The sequence below is a fragment of the Scyliorhinus canicula genome, chromosome 7, assembly GCF_902713615.1.
Source record: "Scyliorhinus canicula chromosome 7, sScyCan1.1, whole genome shotgun sequence".
Lineage (NCBI taxonomy): Eukaryota > Metazoa > Chordata > Chondrichthyes > Carcharhiniformes > Scyliorhinidae > Scyliorhinus > Scyliorhinus canicula.
The window spans coordinates 52,388,944-52,408,238 of record NC_052152.1 but is presented as its reverse complement, the minus strand read 5'-3'; the positions used below and the strand labels follow the sequence as shown (position 1 = coordinate 52,408,238).

The 19,295-nt window shown below is 43.6% G+C and overlaps 1 protein-coding gene across 2 annotated transcripts in view; it reads left to right on the top strand.

Moving 5' to 3' along the window:
- Positions 1-19,295, top strand: part of LOC119968966 (prostaglandin F2 receptor negative regulator-like) — a 171,957-nt gene that overhangs the window by 133,265 nt on the left and 19,397 nt on the right. For both annotated transcript variants that reach the window (XM_038802020.1, XM_038802021.1), the window contains exons 2-4: positions 5,306-5,668; positions 11,740-12,162; positions 13,528-13,911. In XM_038802020.1, coding sequence (XP_038657948.1) covers positions 5,306-5,668; positions 11,740-12,162; positions 13,528-13,911 — 1,170 coding nt within the window. The remainder of the gene's footprint in view (positions 1-5,305; positions 5,669-11,739; positions 12,163-13,527; positions 13,912-19,295) is intronic.

Sequence of the window (19,295 nt, the reverse complement as noted above, 5' to 3'; positions counted from 1 at the left end):
CTTAATATACTATGCGGCCCTTTGTGAATTGTGAATTTCTGAATGCGGCCCTTGCACGGAAAAGTTTGCCCACCCCTGATCTACAGGGAAGGGAGCAGGCTGAAGAATACTGACATGATGGTTTTAGTTCTGACAGCAGAATGTCCCCACCTGCATCATTGGAGGATATGTAGTAGAAGAATCTGTTTCAGGAAGGATGAGATCAATTATGCCAAATATTTTTCCAAACTGAATCCAACCTTACAATACATTAATTCATTAATACATGAATTTCCAGTTGTGATCTGTGCAGTACTATAGAATTGCTGAATGCCACTGCACTACGCTGCCCAAGTTTTCCCCAAAAGAACCAATTTAATTCATTCAATTGATGCTTACATTTTATTTTGAAATATATTTCCCACTTTCAAAAAGCTTTTTATTTTTGTTGTCCCTGTTTCTGACAGGTTAGTCTTTATTAGAGCTCTCAGCAGTCCAGAGAAATTTGCAAATGGGTTACTATGGTAATGACAAATATTGTACACCATTCAGGCTCTGCAAGTTTTCAGCTGTGGAATTTGGGTTCCTGGAAGGTGGGGACTGTACGGATGGCTGCATCAGACCTGACTGCAAGCTAATGGCAACACAGTACTTCATGTCGAATGGTTCATGGATCAGATGATGCTGGAAACCAACCAAATTAATGTAAATGCATCATTGCAATTCCCCCTAAAGCATGCACATATATAATTCTGACCTTTTGTGCACTCAACACTTGTAAGCCGAGGCTGTGACTGTCATTTGCAAACGTAGTCCGCATGTTACGCTACAAAATTTCGTATCAATTTACAGAACATTCATGTAAATTTTTTTGTACAATCTTCTGCTCCGGATTCTCTAAGGAATCATACTGATAATCTGATAGAGGGTGAAAGGGACCACGGGACACAAATGTTGCTACATTGGTGCATCACAGCATCCTTCTGTGCACATGGCATATATTTTTGGTGCAATTGTCATTGTCCATTTACTTGCAGAGTAGAAAGTGAAGGTGCTCCTATTATTAATCCGCTGTGGGGTCATGTACCAAGCATAAAGAAACAAAGGGTGAGTTACAATCCAGGATAGTTCTGATCATAAATCATTTCAATTTTGCAGAATGATTAAATGTTTTGGATTAAGTTACAAGCTTTTAGGTTCCCTCACTTATTTTCATTTTTTAAGAGCTGACTTCATCGTTGAAGTGACTCGTGCTTAAGCCATAGACATGTCCTTCAGTTTATCATGGGGAAGGGCAGGACTTGTGCTTGATTAGATTCTCCTGGTTTGATGCCACTGGTTTCAAAATACTATCTTTCACCTACGGAACATCAGCAAAGCTTGTTCGTACAGAAGGCCTTTGGGCATTTCTTGGAAGAACGCAGATAATAACTTCTGCAGATATGTTATCACTTTGTGGCCCTTTGGTTTTAAAGAAAAGTTTGGAAATGGTGGATAATTTGAATCATTCTATTAGATGGACCATGTGAGGTAGGTACAATAGAAATTTGTCATGTCTGATCCCTCGAAGACTGATGGGTTTTCATTTTCCTTCGCTCCTGCTGGCTGGTTCGTATTTGGCCGGACACTTTAGTTAGTCACGCTGGATTGAATTTCTCGGGACTAATAGGTCAGCTCACTTTTCTGCTGGTATGGTTTAAATTCATCCATGAGAGAGATCCTGAGGACAAACTTCCAAGGCTCACCAGCTGTATGTTAGCAGCATAAAAAAATAACTCTGAAGTGCCTGCAAGACTGGCCGCGAATCCTGTTTGAGCAAGGCAAAGCTTAATCCCTGTGGTGATCGTTTAAGGAAATAGGGGGGCAGCACAGTGGTTAGCATTGTTGCTTCACGGCGCCGAGGTCCCAGGATCGATCCCAGCTCTGGGTCACTGTCCATGTGGAGTTTGCACATTCTGCCTGTGTTTGCGTGGGTTTTGACCCCCCCATCCCCAACCCAAAGATATGCAGGTTAGGTGAATTTGCCACGCTACAATTGCCCCTTTATTGGAAACAAATGAACTGGGTACTTACCGGGCACTTTTATTTTTTTTTAAATTGAAAGAAAATAGGGAGAACAATGACCCCGCTAATACAGACCATTATTTGTTTTATGATTGTGGTGTGTATGTACAAACGATTAATCGTTATATGAAAAATGTAGTGTTACTTGCATACGGGATTGCCATGATGCACCAGTTATCAATGTTCATCCTTCCTCCCCACCCCACAAGTTGTCAGTGGGTTCCACTTGCATATCAGCTCTCTTGCCATTACATTAAATTAAAATCAGGGATGTTCTGTTGATAGTTACAAAATTATTGCACAACATCACTACCCAAAGGATCTTTTATACAGTGGGCAATTTAGGAAGCAGTTGTTTTAGTTTTGAAGAATATTAAAGACTAGGAGGGAAGTTGGACAGGACGGCACGGTGGTGCAGTGGGTAGCACTGTTGCCTCACGGCGCTGAGGACCCGAGTTCGATCCTGAGTCACTGTCCGTGCAGAGGTTGCACATTCTCCCCATGTCTGTGTGGGTCTTGCCCCACAACCCAAAGATGTGCAGGCTAGGTGGATTGGCCATGCCAAATTGCCCCTTAATTCGAAAAAACATAATTGGATACGGTAAATTTATTTTAAAAAGGAGGGAAATTGACATGCTTTATGTTCCAAGGCACAACCTTTAAGAACTGACCATAATGCTTTTAAATGAAAACTTCATCTTGGATGTTCTGTGGGTGGTGGGAAATTTTGGGTACTCCTGAAATGCTATGCAACTTCAAGCGCACACAATGAGCAGTTAATTGTAGAAATTCAAAATTTCTGTCTGAAATGTTCTCTGCTCTTAGACTTATTTTGCTGTGTCTGATTTATCATTCAAATATATTCAATTATTTGAAGCTATTTCATTTGTGTTGAATTCAACTTTAATTCAACAACAACAACTGCGGGGCAGCAGGGTAGCATGGTGGTTAGCATAAATGCTTCACAGCTCCAGGGTCCCAGGTTCGATTCCCGGCTGGGTCACTGTGTGGAGTCTGCACGTCCTCCCCCTGTGTGCGTGGGTTTCCTCCGGGTGCTCCGGTTTCCTCCCACAGTCCAAAGATGTGCGGGTTAGGTGGATTGGCCATGCTAAATTGCCCGTAGTGTCCTAATAAAAGTAAGGTTAAGGGGGGGGTTGTTGGGTTACGGGTATAGGGTGGATACGTGGGTTTGAGTAGGGTGATCATGGCTCGGCACAACATTGAGGGCCGAAGGGCCTGTTCTGTGCTGTACTGTTCTATGTTCTATGTTCAAACTTTCATTACCCTTCCTCCCCTTTGCTTCCCCCTTCCCCTCCCCACACATCGACATCTGTCACAGTTTACCTTCTGATAGTTTCTCTGCAGTTTGGCCTTTCACATCTTTTGTTCTCTCTGGGGACGGCCCTTAGCAGTCTTTCACCTTGCTTTCTGTGGCTATTAGCACCCCGTTTCCCTGGGTTTCTGTGGCTTTGACTCATCTTTCATTCTCACTCCATGGTATAAATATTTCCCACTTTCTCTGTATGGTAGCTTTGACAAAGGGTCATCTGGACTCCATGTTAGCTCTTTTCTCTCCCCATAGATGCTGCCAGACCTGCTGAGATTTTCCAGCATTTTCTTTCTGGCTTCAGATTCCAGCATCTGCAGTAATTTGCTTTTATCATTTGTGTCGTATTCTTTGGATTTGGTCGTTGTCCCGTGTGCCGAGGTACAGATGGGTTTTTATGACAGTGATTTCATGGTCATCATTAGACTTTTAATTCTAATTTTAGATTTTTATTGAATTCAAATTCCAGCATCTGCCGTAGTGGGGCTTGAACCTGGGTCCCCAGAAACTGGATCTCTGGGTAACTAGTCTAGTGACAATGCCGCCACCTAGTCTCATTCTTTTCCGTTTTAATTGCTGAATATTTTTTCTAAAAAGTCACATTTTAAATTATTATTTTTTGTTCGATGAAGAGGGACGGAAAATAGATATTTGTCTCTCTTTTGCTGTGCTTGATTTTAACATTGAATTCACCCATTCTAAATTACGTTTCTCTTAATTCTTGTGCTGTTAATGTCACAATCCTTCAGTCTGATTGAGTGAGCAGATTGCTTGTCCTGTTCTCGCGTGTCCTGGTTTCCCATTTTCTCTTATTGCGACTTTGAGATTGCATTTTTAGTAACTTTTGCAACATATTATTGTGATTAACAAGGAAAGGCTAACTGCAGACATTGTTAGACGCGCTCTCAAAGTATGGCCCTTTGAATCATACCATAGCAAAGATACAATTATTCACATGTAAGCATTGATATACACATGTCCTTTGTACCTACCATGCAAATTGAGTATTGAGGTGAAACACAAGAACCGTGTCTATTACTCCATTATCAATAATACAATTAGTCACATCTGGATTTTCAGATAACCATGTGGTTAATAGCTGATGTGTTGAACAAGTGGCATTATGCACCCATTTCTCTCCTGAAGTTTGCATAGAGAAATAGATGGTTCAAAATTTGAAACCTAGTACATGATGGAAAGTGATACTTTGTGAAATGAAGCACATCACATTAATGGAATCACTCATGTCAGTAAATGCCCTTTTAACATGCACGTCTCATCTGCTTCTTAAGAGCTATGTTGCCATTCGCCAGATGATCCAGAGATTAAAGCAGTTAGATTTCAGCGAATTGCAACCATATCTAGTGCAGGTAGTCCTCATATTTATGATGTTCAAGTCATGACAATGGCACTTGCAACATTTATAAATTGACCACCTGCTTCGTATAAACGTCGTATGTTTCAATTTGTGGCGCACGCCAGTGAGGCTGCTCAAATATTCATTTGTGCGCATTGACGTTCTGCATTGGCCAGGTCCATGACTCGAAACACTTGGTTGCCATTCAAGACATTTTTACTTTGTGAATCTTTGTCTTTCCAAATTTTTACTTAAAATTTATATTTTTATAATACTTTATAAATTATTAATAGATATTTTGATGAAAATAGGGTATCAGGCCTTGGTTCAGGGATCAATCCCCGGTTTATAACATTGTTCTTGTGGTAAAATCGTTTTTGACTTAAGGTGCTGTTCTCAGGAACCAATCATGTTGGAAATCTGAGGACTCTCTGTAAAAGTATAACAAGCTATGCTTATGCTTGTTTGAAAGCATTTATTGACTTCATGTTGGCCAGAATGTGGGGGTTTCTCATCTGACTCGATGTTCTGTCGCTTGGTTGAGAGGTATTTATGTTTGGGTTTTTCTTTTCTCACAGGACTAAGTTCAGGACGTGTTGTGAAAGTCCCAGCAGGTGATCTGTACCGTGTAGTTGGAACGCCAGTCAGCATTCCCTGCAACGTTAGTGAATATCAAGGGCCAGATGAACAAAACTTTGATTGGATTGTGTTAAATGGGGGAGCGAAAAATCTTGTCAGCACGTTGGAACCCGAATTTTCAGATGCTGAATACAAGGATAAAATCCTGAAGAAGGAGATTTGGGTGGAGAGACTTGGTGACAACTCTGTTGAGCTGCGTTTCAAGAGTGTACAATTTGAAGATGCTGGGAAATATGAGTGCCAGACACCTAGCACAGATGAAAATAGTTCTGGAAATTATAAGGACAGTGTGACTTTGAGGGGTAAGCTTTGCAATTGATACATTAACTGCTATTACCATTAATTCATTTTAAGTGGATGCGTATGTCACATGACTACATAGCACTGATCCTACTTGTATCTGCTTTCTCACTATTTATAATTTGGGGCAAAATAAGTTCACCTTTTCCAATTTTCACCCCCCTCCACTTAAGTTGCTGCCTGATACTGGGATATGCTTCTGCATGTTCAGGCAGCTTACTTTATCTCACCCAAGTAGCTATCTTTTTAATGTGAAGATCTTGACCACGAATGATCAGTTGTTCAACTGTGGAAGCCACTCAACTGAGCTTATTCTTATCTTTACTTGTCTCATACACCTGCATAAACACACCGCTCTCTGGTGACAGTTCCTGACAATTGATCAGAAAAAAGGAACACTGGTGTCTTACTTCTATTATCCCCTACCCCAACCTCCCACCCAACCCCCTGTATCAAGGTAGGAGTACTGTTGCTAATTGCTGTGTCCCTACTCTTACCCTGACTAAGATTAGTTAAATTGGCAGGGCCCATAAATGGAATTCTGTCTTTCTGGTCTGTATTTGCTCATTATGTCATGCATGTATGATTAGTTATTTTAGTTGGATAGAAATGCTGGCAGACCTGCTGAATTTTTCCAGCACCCTCTGTTCTCTTGTTATTTTTCTAGTGTATTTTTGAATTAAGAAATTTTAGCCATTAATTTAACCAGTGCCAAATGCCTTTACACTGTCACTGGCTTAAAAGGTTGTGACCAGAAACCATTAGAAGTACATCATCTATTTCACTATACCACTTAGTAGTGCACAGAGGTTAAATTCTAATAAGGATAGTAAAACATGCAATCTGTTCCTCACCAAAATCCATAGAATCCTGACAGTGCAGAAGGAGGCCATTCGGCTATCAGGTCTGCACTGACCCTCTGGGACTCTGTCTGAGCTCACTCCCCCTGCCCTTTCCTGTAACTCTGTGCATTGATCATGGCCAATTCACCTGAACTGTACATGTTTTGAACACGTAAGAGGCAATTTAGCATAGCCAATTCGCCTAAAATAAGTGAGACTTTATAACATGATTTAAGTAGGTGCAGGGACCAGATTCTCACAGCATTTTGAATATATATTGTCATTCCTCCTTGAGACACAGCAGCATCTTCAGTTATTACTCCCTATATCCTACTGTAATAATCTTTATTGTCACAAGTAGACTTACATTAACACAGCAATGAAGTTACTGTGAAATGCTCCTAGTCGCCACATTGTGGCGCCTGTTCGGGTACACAGAGGGAGAATTCAGCATGTCCAAATTAACCAACAGCACGTCTTTCGGGGCTTGTGGGAGGAAACTGGAGCACCCGGAGGGAACCCACGCAGACACTGGGAGAATTTTCAGACTCTGCACACAGTGAGCCAAGCCGGGAATTGAACCTCAGATCCTGGAGCTGTGAAGCAACAGTGCTAACCACTGTGCTGCAGTGCCACCCATGTATGCGGGGAATTGTCAGTCGCAGAACAGATCACACAATCCCAGATGTGGCCAGGACGATCTGGTGCTGTTATGGCTGTCTTGCTAGGAGTTTATCGATGCAATTCATAGCTTCCATTCCAGAGTTGGACTGTCTTGTCTGTGGTCACATTTCAGCAGTTTAGCTGCAGATCTTTCTTGGGCAACCACAGGGTGAACTGCAATACTTCACAAATTGCCTTCATTGTGTTAATGGTCATGTAGCTTGTATGCTTCTGCAACTTTCCATCTTCAAAAGAATGTTCATGATTTGCAGCAGTTCTCCGCCCTTGCATAGATTTTCAGATGAATGTTCAGCACCTGGGGTTCAGGTGGTTTGTCCTATCTATAGGGGGTATTTGTTTCTCTCTCTTCATGTCAGACACTGTTGCTCCTTTACCTTGTGTCTTCCAATCACTAATTCTCTCTACACCCTCTCCTTTTGGTGGCACAATGGTTAACACTGCTGCCTCGCAGCGCCAGGGACTGGGGTCCATACTGGCCTTTGGTGACTGTCTGTGTGGAATTTGCACATTCTCTGTATGGGTTTCTAGCCAAAGATGTATGGATTAAGTGGATTGGCCGTGCTAAAATTACCCCATAGTGTCGAGGGATGTGCAGATTAGGTGGGGGTACGAGGATAGGGTGGGGGAGCATCTGGGTGGGTGCTCTATCATAGGATCGGTGCAGACTTGATGGGCTGAACGGCCTCCTTCTGCACTGTAGGGATTTTGTTCTATTCCATTTCTTCTCCATCCCCGAGTGGAATATCTGAGCAATTAGTTCGGTACCATTGAGGCTTGTGTGGGAGTTGTTGAAATGGTGTTGCAACATATTTGCACAGAGCAAGGTGCCACCAAGAGCAAAATGGTGAATGACGAGTTAATCTGGTGGTGGCTGCTGAGGTGTTAGTGTTTCCTGGAGCATCAAAGAAAAGTGCAGCACAGGAGCCCTTCGGCCCTCCAAGCCTGTGCCGATCATGATGCCCGTAACTTTAAAAAAAAAACCTTCCGCCCTTGCTCGATCCGTATCCCTCTATTTCCTCCCTATTCATGTACCCATCCAGATGCCTCTTAAATATTGCTGATGTGCCTGCTTCCACCACATCGTCTGGCAGTGGGTTCCAGGCACCCACCACTCTGTGTGGAAAAACTTACCTCGCACATCTCCCTTAAACTTTCACGCTCTCACCTTGAACCTGTGCCCCCTTGTAATTGAGACTTCCACCCTTGGAAAAAGCCTCTGACTATCCACCCTGTCTATGCCTCTCATATATTTGTAGACTTCCATCGGGTCTCCCCTCAACCTCCGTCTTTCCAGTGGAAACAATCCTAGTTTATTCAACCTCTCCTCGTTGCCAACATCCAGGTGAACCTTCATTGCACTTCTCTCCAAAGCTTCCATGTCCTTCTGATAATGTGGTGACCAAAACTGCACGAAGTTCTCCAAATGCGGCCTAACCAACGTGCAACATGATTTCACAACTCCTGTACTCAATGCCCCAGCTGATGAAGGCAAGCCTGCCATATGCCTTCTTAATCACCTTGGCCACCTGTGTTGCCACTTTTGGGAAACTGTGGACCTGCACACCCAGATCCCTCTAAATTCTTGTTCCTAAGGGTTACCTAGATTTGATCCTCCAAAATGCATCACCTCGCATTGTCCAGATTATACTCCATCTGCCATATCTGTGCCTAAGACTTCAATTTATCTACATCCTGTTGGCCTTGGCCCTATCCTGTTGTATCCTCAGCACCATCAGCAACTCCACCAATCTTTGTGTCATTCGCAAATTTAATAATCAGAGACTACCCACATTTTCCTCCAGATCATTTATGTATACTACAAACAAGAGGTCCAGCACTGATCCCTGTGGAATATCACTAGCTACAGATCTCCATTCTGAAAAACACTCTTCCATCGCCCTGCCTTCTATAACCAAGCCAGTTCTGTATCCATTTAGCAAGCCCACCCCGAAACCCATGTGATTTTAGTTTTTGCACCAGCCTGCTATGTGGGATCTTGTCAAATGCCTTACTAAACTACAGCCTTTCTCTCATTAATTTTCTTTCTAATTTCTTATAAAAACTCAATCAAGTTGGTGAGACATGACCTTCATACAAACCATGCTGCTTGTCACTAACTAGTCCATTTTCCTCAATGTGCATATATCCTCAGTATCTTTTCTAAAAGCTTCCCCACCACTGATGTCGGGCTCACCGGCCAATAAATTGCTGGATTGTCCCTGCTTTCTTTCTTAAACAAGGGAACAACATTGGCTATTCTCCATCCTCTGGAACCGTGCCTGTGGTCAAAGAGGATATGAAGATGGCTGTTAAGGCCCCAGCTATTTCTCCCCTTGCCTCCACAGTAACCTGGGATAGATCCCATCCAGCTCGGGGGACTTGTCTACCTTAATACAATTTAGGATACTCAACACTTCCTCCTTTGATATATTGATGTTCTCAAAGAGCGTTTATACGTACACCTATCCCTGATCTCAATATTCATCATGTCCCTCTCCCTGGTGAATACTGATACAAAGTACTCATTAAGTATCTCACCCACTTCCTGTGGTTCCACCAACTTCTTCCATTGTCCTTGAGTGAGCCTACTCTTTCTCTTGCTTCCCTGTTGCTCCTAATGGATGCACAAAAACCCTTGGGACTCTCCTTGGCCATGTTTGCTGAAGACATTTCATGACGCCTTTTAGCCCTCCTAATTCCACGTTTAAGTTCCTTCCTACTTTCACTGTACTCGAGGGCTTTGCCATATTTTAGGGTGTCCCAGCTCCATTTCAATCTCTTGCATCCACCGACAGACAGGGTAACAGTTTAAGCTCTTCTGTGAAAGATGGCACCTTTGACACTGCACGACACTCAGTACTGCACTAGTCAGTTCAGGTTATAATCTTGAAATTGTGTTTGAATTCACAGCTTTCTTCCACTGGTCAATGCACTACCACTGCACCAGTGCTGACACTTTGCGTTTAGAACTCTGGAATGGGCGATAATCACCCTGCGCTGACTATAAAATACTTGATTCGAATTCTGTTAATTGTTATACTTCACTGATTATGGTTTTCTTTTACATTTTCAATTTTGAAAATATTTGGATTGCTGTAGTTTGCTTATATGATTTGATTCTGGTGTACTGTAATTGAAAGAAAATTATAATTGGTGAACATTGCATAGAATTGGAGCGGCATGTGGCGCTTAGGACCCGGGTACGAATCCCAGCCGTGGGTTAGTGTCCGTGTGGAGTTTGCACATTCTCACCGTGCCTGCGTGGGTTTCATCCCCACAACCCAAAGATATGTAGGTTAGGTGGATTGGCCACTCTAAATGGCCCTTAATTAGAAAAAAAAATAATTGGGTACTCTAATTTTTTTTTAAATTGCATAGAATCTAATAACAAGATTCAAAATGACAATGTGATTTAAGCAGAGGGTCTCGGCCTGCATTAAGCAGGAAAGTTAATTGTCGCTCTTCAGTCGAATAGTGTAGCGATGGTGAAACCATAATAACTTCAATTTATATTGTGCTGTTAAAGGATGGTAGAAAAGACAGCCTCCTTCAGTGCGTACATGGCTGAGCATTGATTGCTGGAGGTTTCATGTTAATAACTGAATGAATTGTGAAGTATTTCTACCCTGTAATGTCTCACAGTTACTGACACTAGGCTTTGTTGTCACTTGTCAGTTTTAGCATTCTAAACAATCTATCTGATATCCTTGCAAATGCTGTCTAGGTCCTGGGAAGCTGCCAGTTCCCATAATCGGTTTAGTCATGTAGAATGGCTCTTTGTAAGTGAGTTCAGAAACGTGTAATCAATGAAGTCTGTAAAGTGTTCATGGAAGCTTTCTGTTTCAGTCCCTACATTCCAAGGTACAAAGTGCAAAAACAGAGGTGAAGTTCAACTTCTCCAGCTCATTGGTTAAACCTCATTAGAACATTCTGGTCAGCCTCGGGTGCTTTACTTCAGGAATCTCCCAAGGTGGTTTTAACTACAAAAGGCAGACTGGAGAAACTGAGGCATTTTAGACCGAGAAGGAATTTTTTCAGAGAAAAGTGCAGGTGGGGCGCAAGTCCGAAGATAACTGGGGACAAATCAATTTCCACTGGCTGGTGCATTGGTAATGAGATGACAAATTTAAAGAGTTTTGCTAAAATGGAAACCCGTGGCTCGGAATTTTTTGGATGCATTTAAGCTAATGGACGTGGAATGTCTTGCCCGAAACTAGATGGAACTGAATCATCACAAAAGGAATATTCCTTCAAAGCACATAATAGTATCTAAATTATACCCATCACATATATTCTATCAAATAATAAAACCATTCCATTGGTCTTTACTCCAACATTTGTGTTAGGACGATTTTTAAACTCCACCACTAAAATCTGTATTGAAAAAAAAATTCCCCCTTTTCACAGAAAAAGTTAGAACTGAAACGTTGAGTGAATGAAACAGAAGGTGTTATTGAGCGAGATCAAGGTCCTGAGTTTACTTTCTCTTTAAGCTTCCTAGCATTTTCGTTTCATTAGTAATCCTGATGCATTCCTTCATCAAACAGTGATCCCAGATGGACTGACTTTATCATCTGAAAAATCAAGAAGTGTAAAGTCCACGAGTTACACCCAAGGGAAGCCTCTGGAACTTCAGTGTGTTGCAAAGACTACTTCGTCTGTTCCCACTCATCTCTCCGTAACGTGGCAGTTAAAGGTAAACGGCAGTCTGACTAAGGACGTCCTGTCATTCACTGAAGGTCACTGGTTTCAGCCCGGTAATTTGTATGAAAATAGGTATCAGAGTGGTGATATTAGAATGGGGATGGAGGAAAATGGTATCTTCAAATTGATAATCACCCACTTGCGACCTGAGGACGAGGGTGTTTACTCCTGTGTAGCAGCAGAATGGGTCAAAGAAGATGGCTCCAACTGGAAAAAAATCCAAGAAAAAACTACAGACATTGCAATGGTCACAGTGCAACAATTAGGTATGTTATTCTCAGCAAATAATTTGATTGTACGTTGATTAAATCTTCATGCAAATATTATTGAATGACTCTTCCCAGGATAGAGGGTGGTTTAAATGTAATTGCTAACATAAGCATTAAAAACCAGGTTTAAATCCAATATTTCATTTCGGCAAGCTGTTTTACCGTAGGTATTATCTGAGCAGTATCTCGAGGAAATCAATGGACTACAGGGTTGCGCGGCAAGAGGTATAAGATACAAAAGCTGAGATGTAATGCATGGATATAAAATATTTACTAAGGTTACGGTTTTGTGTTCTACTCCACAAGGATGTTTAAGCAATAGAGGGCCCGGTGATGTTTTTGAAATTAAGATATTGGACAGAATCATAGAAACATACTGTTTCCAACGTTGAGGGATCTAGAACGAAGGGGAATAATAGGCGCAAGATTAAAATAAGTAGGTAGTTGCGAGTAGGAAAATATGTTTCACAGAGGGGTGTAAATCCCTGGAAGGTACTACTGGAACTGATGGTTGAATCAATATGGTTGACCAATACGTGTCTCTGAGCCGCTCATAAGAATTTTTCAGTGTCAACATTTAAAAATAAGATTCAGTAAGTGGTTAATCGAAAGGGTTTCTTTATTCTTTTAAGCATATGATTGGTACGGCCAGCATTTGTTGACCATCCCTAATTGCCCTTGAACTGAGTGGCTTCTGAGGCCATTTCAGAGGGCAATTAGGAGTCAAACACACTGCTGTGGGTCTGGAGTCACATGAAGGCCAGACCAGGGAAAGACAGCAGATTTCCTTCCCTAAAGGGCATTCCTGAACCAGATGGGTTTTTACAGCAATCGATGATCGTTGTCATGGTCACCATTATTGAGACTAATGTTCATTTCCAGATTTATTGAATGCAAATTCTGCCAGCTGCTGTGGTGGGAATTGGACCCATGTCTCTAGAGCATGTGTTTGGGCCTCTGGATCATGAGTCCAGTGTCATTATCACTGGAGCTTTGACAAAGAGTCATCGGACTCGAAACGTTAGCTCTTTTCTCTCCCTACAGATGCTGCCAAACCTGCTGAGATTTTCCAGCATTTTCTCTTTCGTAATTATCACTATGCTACAGCCGCCCCTGTTTATAAAATCAGAGGAGGCACTATGGACTAGCGGATGATATGAATTAATCTTATGTAAACTAACAGTTTTTTGCATGAATGTTTCTGAAACTGTGCTGAGGAACTTGATGAGTCACTTACTTCATGGCTGATTCATCCGTCTGCTACAATGTTCTTTGGTCAGAATGGTCAAGTTCAGGTAATTGTTGAAGTTTGGAATACTCTTGGGGAAAACCTTGCTAACGAATATAATGTGTTTGTTATAGCCCAGATCCTACAAGTCTCTACAATGGGAGGGACCCACACTTTAAACAAAGGTGATGAGATTGATCTCCTCTGCAGTGTAACAGGAGTTGAAGATGTGGCAGTCGAAGTGAGCTGGCATTTCAGCATATCTGCAACAGTTCATCCTCTGAGCGATAATGTTTTAGTGCACGTGAACCGTGCGGCAGTGGTGAACAATACAAATTTTGTCACATTGAGCAGGATTAATGGTACCGATTACCAACTGAGAGTGCAACAGATTGATGAAACAGACAATGGATATTATTACTGTACAGCCTCTGCCTGGATCCAGTCTACCAATGGGACCTGGGACAAAGTAGCGGAGAGAATATCCAGTCCTGTCGGTATCATTGTTGGTCTTTTAGGTAATTAAATTCTTCAATGTTTTCCAAGTGCAATCGCTATTAAATCCAGTACATATGAAGTTAGAGCATTTACAAAAAATATCTTTGTGTCTCATTACATCTGCCTGCTTTGGCACATGTATTAACAATATTGAAATAGAATTGCGCCTAATTAAGCTATTTCTATAAAGCTAACTCAAAATAGCTGACTTTTTGTGAAGGATGGTAGTTGCAAGTATTCACACTGTAATCTAACCTAGTACGGTTAGCACTGCTGCCTCACTGTGCCGAATACCTGGGTTCGATCCAGGCCCTGGGTCACTGTCCGTGCGAAGTTTTCACATTCTCCCCGTGTCTGCATGGGTCTCCACCTCAACCCCAATATGCGCAGGCTAGGTGGATTGGCCATGCTAAATTGCCCGTAGTGTCCAAAGGTTAGGTGGGGTTGCTAGGTTGCAGGGAGATGGTGGGTGTGTGGGCTTAAGTAGGGTGCTCTTTCAAGGGCTAGTATAGGCTCGATATGCCGAATGGCCTCCTTCTGCACTGTAAATTCTATGATCTATGACCATTGAATCTCTTGCTTCTGTCTATCCTGGCCTCAATTATCTGATTGCTGGGTAAAATTCCCACAGGATCCAAATAAAGACCCACTTCTATGCTTGCCCAACTTCTGCCTGGCGATGTTGATGTGAGAGCTTGGCTTTAAATAGGCCCCATGAGTTAAAATGGCCCATTCTGTCTGCCTCCAAATCAGGGCTTTATCATGGAAATCCGTTGTTGAGGCCTGAATTGACTTCAAAGTAAAAATGTCTCCTCCACGACTTTTCTCACTCCAGAAGATTAAAAAATGCGAGCATAAGAAGCGCCTATGGCCTCCACCATTCAATATGATCATGCCTGATCTTTCACTTGAACTCCTCTTTTTCACTTGCTCTCATATCCCTTGATTTCCCCTTTTTTCTTTGGAGATGGTCCAAATCTCACTCCTCCTGTTGGCTGCAGGACGCAAATCATCTCCTGTCACACCATCTTCGCATCAATCCCTGCTTTATCGCTCATAAACTCCAGAAGTTTACATAGACACGAGCCATAAATAAAAGTCACATTCTCTTGTCAACATATCTTAACCAAATCCCATGCTAAAGCTGTTGAAACCACTTCCTGGCATCTTATGAGAAACAAAGTTTCCATCTCTGGCACATAAATTCAGGCTTATTTTAGCTTTCTCATTCATTCAAACTGATTTTTAAAAACAAACAATTAATTGCATTGTGGCCTTTTGGATAGCTTCAGCTCAAGACTCCAAGGAGCTCCCTCATAACACAACTTTGTAGTTTCGCGAACAACTGCTTTCCTGTTTCCCAACTGCCTTGTCTGTTAATTGTTCGACAAAAAGTTGACACTACGTATGATTTTTTAAAAATAAAATCCGTAGATAATGCAAATGTTAAAATTTAGTAAAATTGGCCAGTGGCTCTCCAGCCTCTCCAGGCACAGTGCTGCAGTGGCCAGACGAAGTACTACAGGGAACTGCGTGGAACCAAGAGGGCGGCTACGGGCCTGTGGTTCCAGGGTGGGGAGGGTAGGGAAAGTTCAGGGGATTGCGCACATTCTCTTTCCTGTTTTTATCAGGCCTTCCCTTAAGGTCCTTAATTGGGGAAAGGGCAGGCCTCTTGCTGGAGGCCCTACCCATCCCAGCAAGAAATCGCAGCCAGGTCAGGGCAGCCGGAGCCCGGAAAGAATTCCATCCATACGGTTTCACGCTTGACCATCCACATCTCTTCCCCCACTGCCTCTGAGAATCCACTTTTGAGGGGGGAGCTGAGTAAAATTCTGGCCATTTCCCCCAGGTTTTCTCACTAAAATTCTGTGCAGTTATAGCAAGATTTATTGAAGCTTACGAATAAAGCCCACCTTTCCATTTTCCTTTCTAATTGCTTGCTGTACCTGTATGCTGATGTGTTCTTTGTATGAGTGTACCCAAATCCCTCTGAACCTCTTTTACAAGTTTCGCACATTTTTTAAATAAAAAGTTTTGATTATGCATTCTTGTGAGCAAAACGAATAACCTCTCCCTTCTCCACGTTATACTCTTATCTGCCACCTTGTTGCCCGCTCATTAACCAGTCATATCTCTCTGCAGCCTCTTTGTGCCTTCCACATAGCTTCTATTTCCACCTAGTTTTGGCCTGTCATCAAATTTAGGTACATTTCTATCTAAGGGTGGCAAGGTGGTTAGCACTGCTGCCTCACAGCGCCATGGACCTGGGTTCAATTCCAGCCTTGGGTGTTTGTCTGTATGGAGTTTTCACTTTCTATTCCATCTGTAAGTTTCCTCCGGCTGCTCCGGTTTCCTCCCACTCTGCAAGTTAGGTGGAATAACCATGCTAAATTGTGCCTTAATGTCAAAAGGTTATCTGGAGGTGGGGATCCAGGGATAGGGCGGGTGGGCGGGGGGGGGGGGGGGGGGGGGGGGGGGGCTAGTTAGAGTGCTCTTTCAGAGGTTTGATGCAAACCCGTTGAATGGCCTCAGGTATTCTATCACTTTGCCTCAACTATTTACAGTCTATATTAGACTTTAGCCACTGATCCTTCCGACATTCCACTAATCATAGCCTGCTAAATGAATTCTCCATTTATTCTTTGCTTCCTGTTGGTTAACCAATCCTTTATCCAAGCTGGTACATTCCCCCTAACTCCAGGAGCCCTTGGCTTGTCTTACCTTTTGTGTGAAATCTTATCAAATACATTTTGGAAATCCAAATTTACTCCCAGTAATCCAAGTTCTCCTTTGTCTACCCTACTAGGTACGTCTTCAAAAAAAAAAGTAGGTTTGTTAAACACAATTTCCCTTTTGTGAAACCTTGTTGATTTTGTAGGATTGCACTGGTGATTTTTTTTTAACAGACAATTTTATTGAGGTATTTTTGGCATTGTAAACAGTAACAATATACATTAGTGTGCAGATACCAATTACAAAAAACATAGTGCAAATAACAGAACCACTCTCGCAAATAGACCCGCCTATTCTTCCCCCCAACTCTACACTATTCTCTCTCTTTTCCCCCCCCCCCCCCAAGCTGACGATTAGTTCCCCGCGAAGAAGTCGATGAATGGTTGCCACCTCCGGGCGAACCCCGATAGTGATCCTCATAAGGTGAACTTGATTGTTTTTCCCAAGCCGAGAAAGCTTGCCATGTTGACAGCCATACTTCGCTCCTTGGGGGCTTTGGGTCCCATCTAGGCCAACAGTATTCGTCGCCCGGCTATCAGGGAAGCAAAGGCCACAACGTCGGCCTCTATCCCCTCCTGTACTCCCGGGTCTTCCGACACCCCAAAAATCGCTACCTCTGGACTCATCGCCACCCTTGTTTTCAATACCCGGGATATGACGTCCGCAAATCCCTGCCAGTATCCCCTGAGTTTTGGACACAACCAGAACATGTGGACGTGGTTCGCTGGTCCTCCCCCACATCTAGCACACTTGTCCTCCAGCCCAAAGAATTTGCTCATCAGGGCCACCGTCATGTGGGCCCGGTGAACCACCTTGAACTGAATCAGGCCGAGCCTGGCACATGTTGCGGTTGCATTTACCCTCCTCAAGAGTGTCTGCCCATACGCCTCCCTCCTACTCCCCACCAAGCTCCTCCTCCCACTTAAGTTTCACTCCCTCGGTCCCTGTGTCCTCCGATCCCATAAGCTCCTTATAAATATCTGAGACTCTCCCCTCTCCTACCTCACCCCTGGAAATTACCCTGTCCACAGACCTCCGGATCCTTATCCTGTTTTAATATCAGCGAGATGGTGGCTTGCGACATCGTCTGGGGTAACACCCCATTGTCCCTCGCCTCGTTAAACACCCTAACCAGCACCGCCCCAGTATACCCGCAAACTTTTTGTAGAACTCCACTGGATACCCATCCGGCCCCGGGGCTTTACCCGACTGCATGGCCTTCTGGCCCCCCATTACTACTTCAGCTCTAATTGGGGCCCCCAGCCCCTCTACCATCCCCCTGCCCACCTTTGGGAAGGTCAGCCCATCTAAGAAGCGCCTCATCCCCTCCGGCCCCGTGGGGGGGTTCCGAGGTGTACAGCTTACTGTAAAAGTCCCTGAATACCCTGTTCAGTCCTGCCGGGTCTCCCACCCGGTTCCGTACCCCGTCCCTATCTCACTGGCCGCCTCCCTCTTCCTAAGTTGCTGTGCAAGCATTCTGCTGGCTTTCTCCTCATACTCATACACCGCGCCCTTAGCCTTTCTGAGTTGCTCTACGGCCTTCGCAGTGGATCGCGCTCCCAGCTCCGCCTGCAGTCTCCGTCATTCCCTAAATAGCTCTGCCCTCGGGGAGTCCGCATATTCCCTATCCGTCTGTGTCATCTCCTGCACCAGTCTGTCCATCTCTGCCCTATCCGTTCTGTCCCTATGGGCTTAGATTGAGATCAGTTCCCCTCTCACCACCGCCTTCAGCGCCTCCCAGAGCACCGCTGCTGAGACTTCCCCTGTATCGTTTACCTGCAGGTAGTCCTGCATGCATTTCCCCACTCTCTCACACGCCTTCTCATCTGCCAACAATACCACCTCTAACCTCCATTGTGGGTGCTGGTAACTTTCTTTGCAGACCAGCAGGTCGACCCAATGTGGAGCATGGTCAGAAATAGTGATCGCCGAGTATTCTGTATCCCTCACCCCCTCCAAAAAGTCCCTACTCATAATAAAGAAGTCAATATGAGAATAAACCTTGTGAATAGAACGAGAACTCCTTCCCCGTTGGCCGACGGATTCTCCAGGGATCCACCTCTCCCCATTTGTTCCATGAACCCTCTCAGTTCTCTTGCCATTGCCGGGACCCTGCCCGTTCTGGAGCACGACCGGTCCTGGTCGGGGTCAAGGACTGTATTAAAGTCCCCACCCGTAATCAACTTGTGCGAATCCAAGTCGGGGATTTTCCCCAGCAGCCTTTTGATGAAATCTACATCATCCCAGTTTGGAGCATAAACAGGACCACCTTCACCCCCTCAAGCTTGCCCCGGAACATGAGAAATCTACCCCCCCCCCCATCCGCTGGTGATTTAGTTTTTAACGTGCATTGCTGTGACTTCATTAATAATAGATTCTAGCACAATTGGAGTGGAACTGACAGGCCCGTTTTCTTTCTCTCGCTCTCACTCTTGAAAAGCAGTGTTGCATTTTCCCTCCTCTTTACACTGATGCATTGATTTCCAGATTCTGACTACATTTGAACTAATTGCAGCATCAGTGCAACTGGCAGCTGTGGGTGTGAATGTACTCTGACCTGTCCTGGGTTTACATTCACCAATTGTATATGTTGTCCCACTTTGTTCCTTTGAAATAGTTGGGGGAAATGTTCTAAGCAGCTTGCGAAGCTTCTGCACCTTGATGGAACACT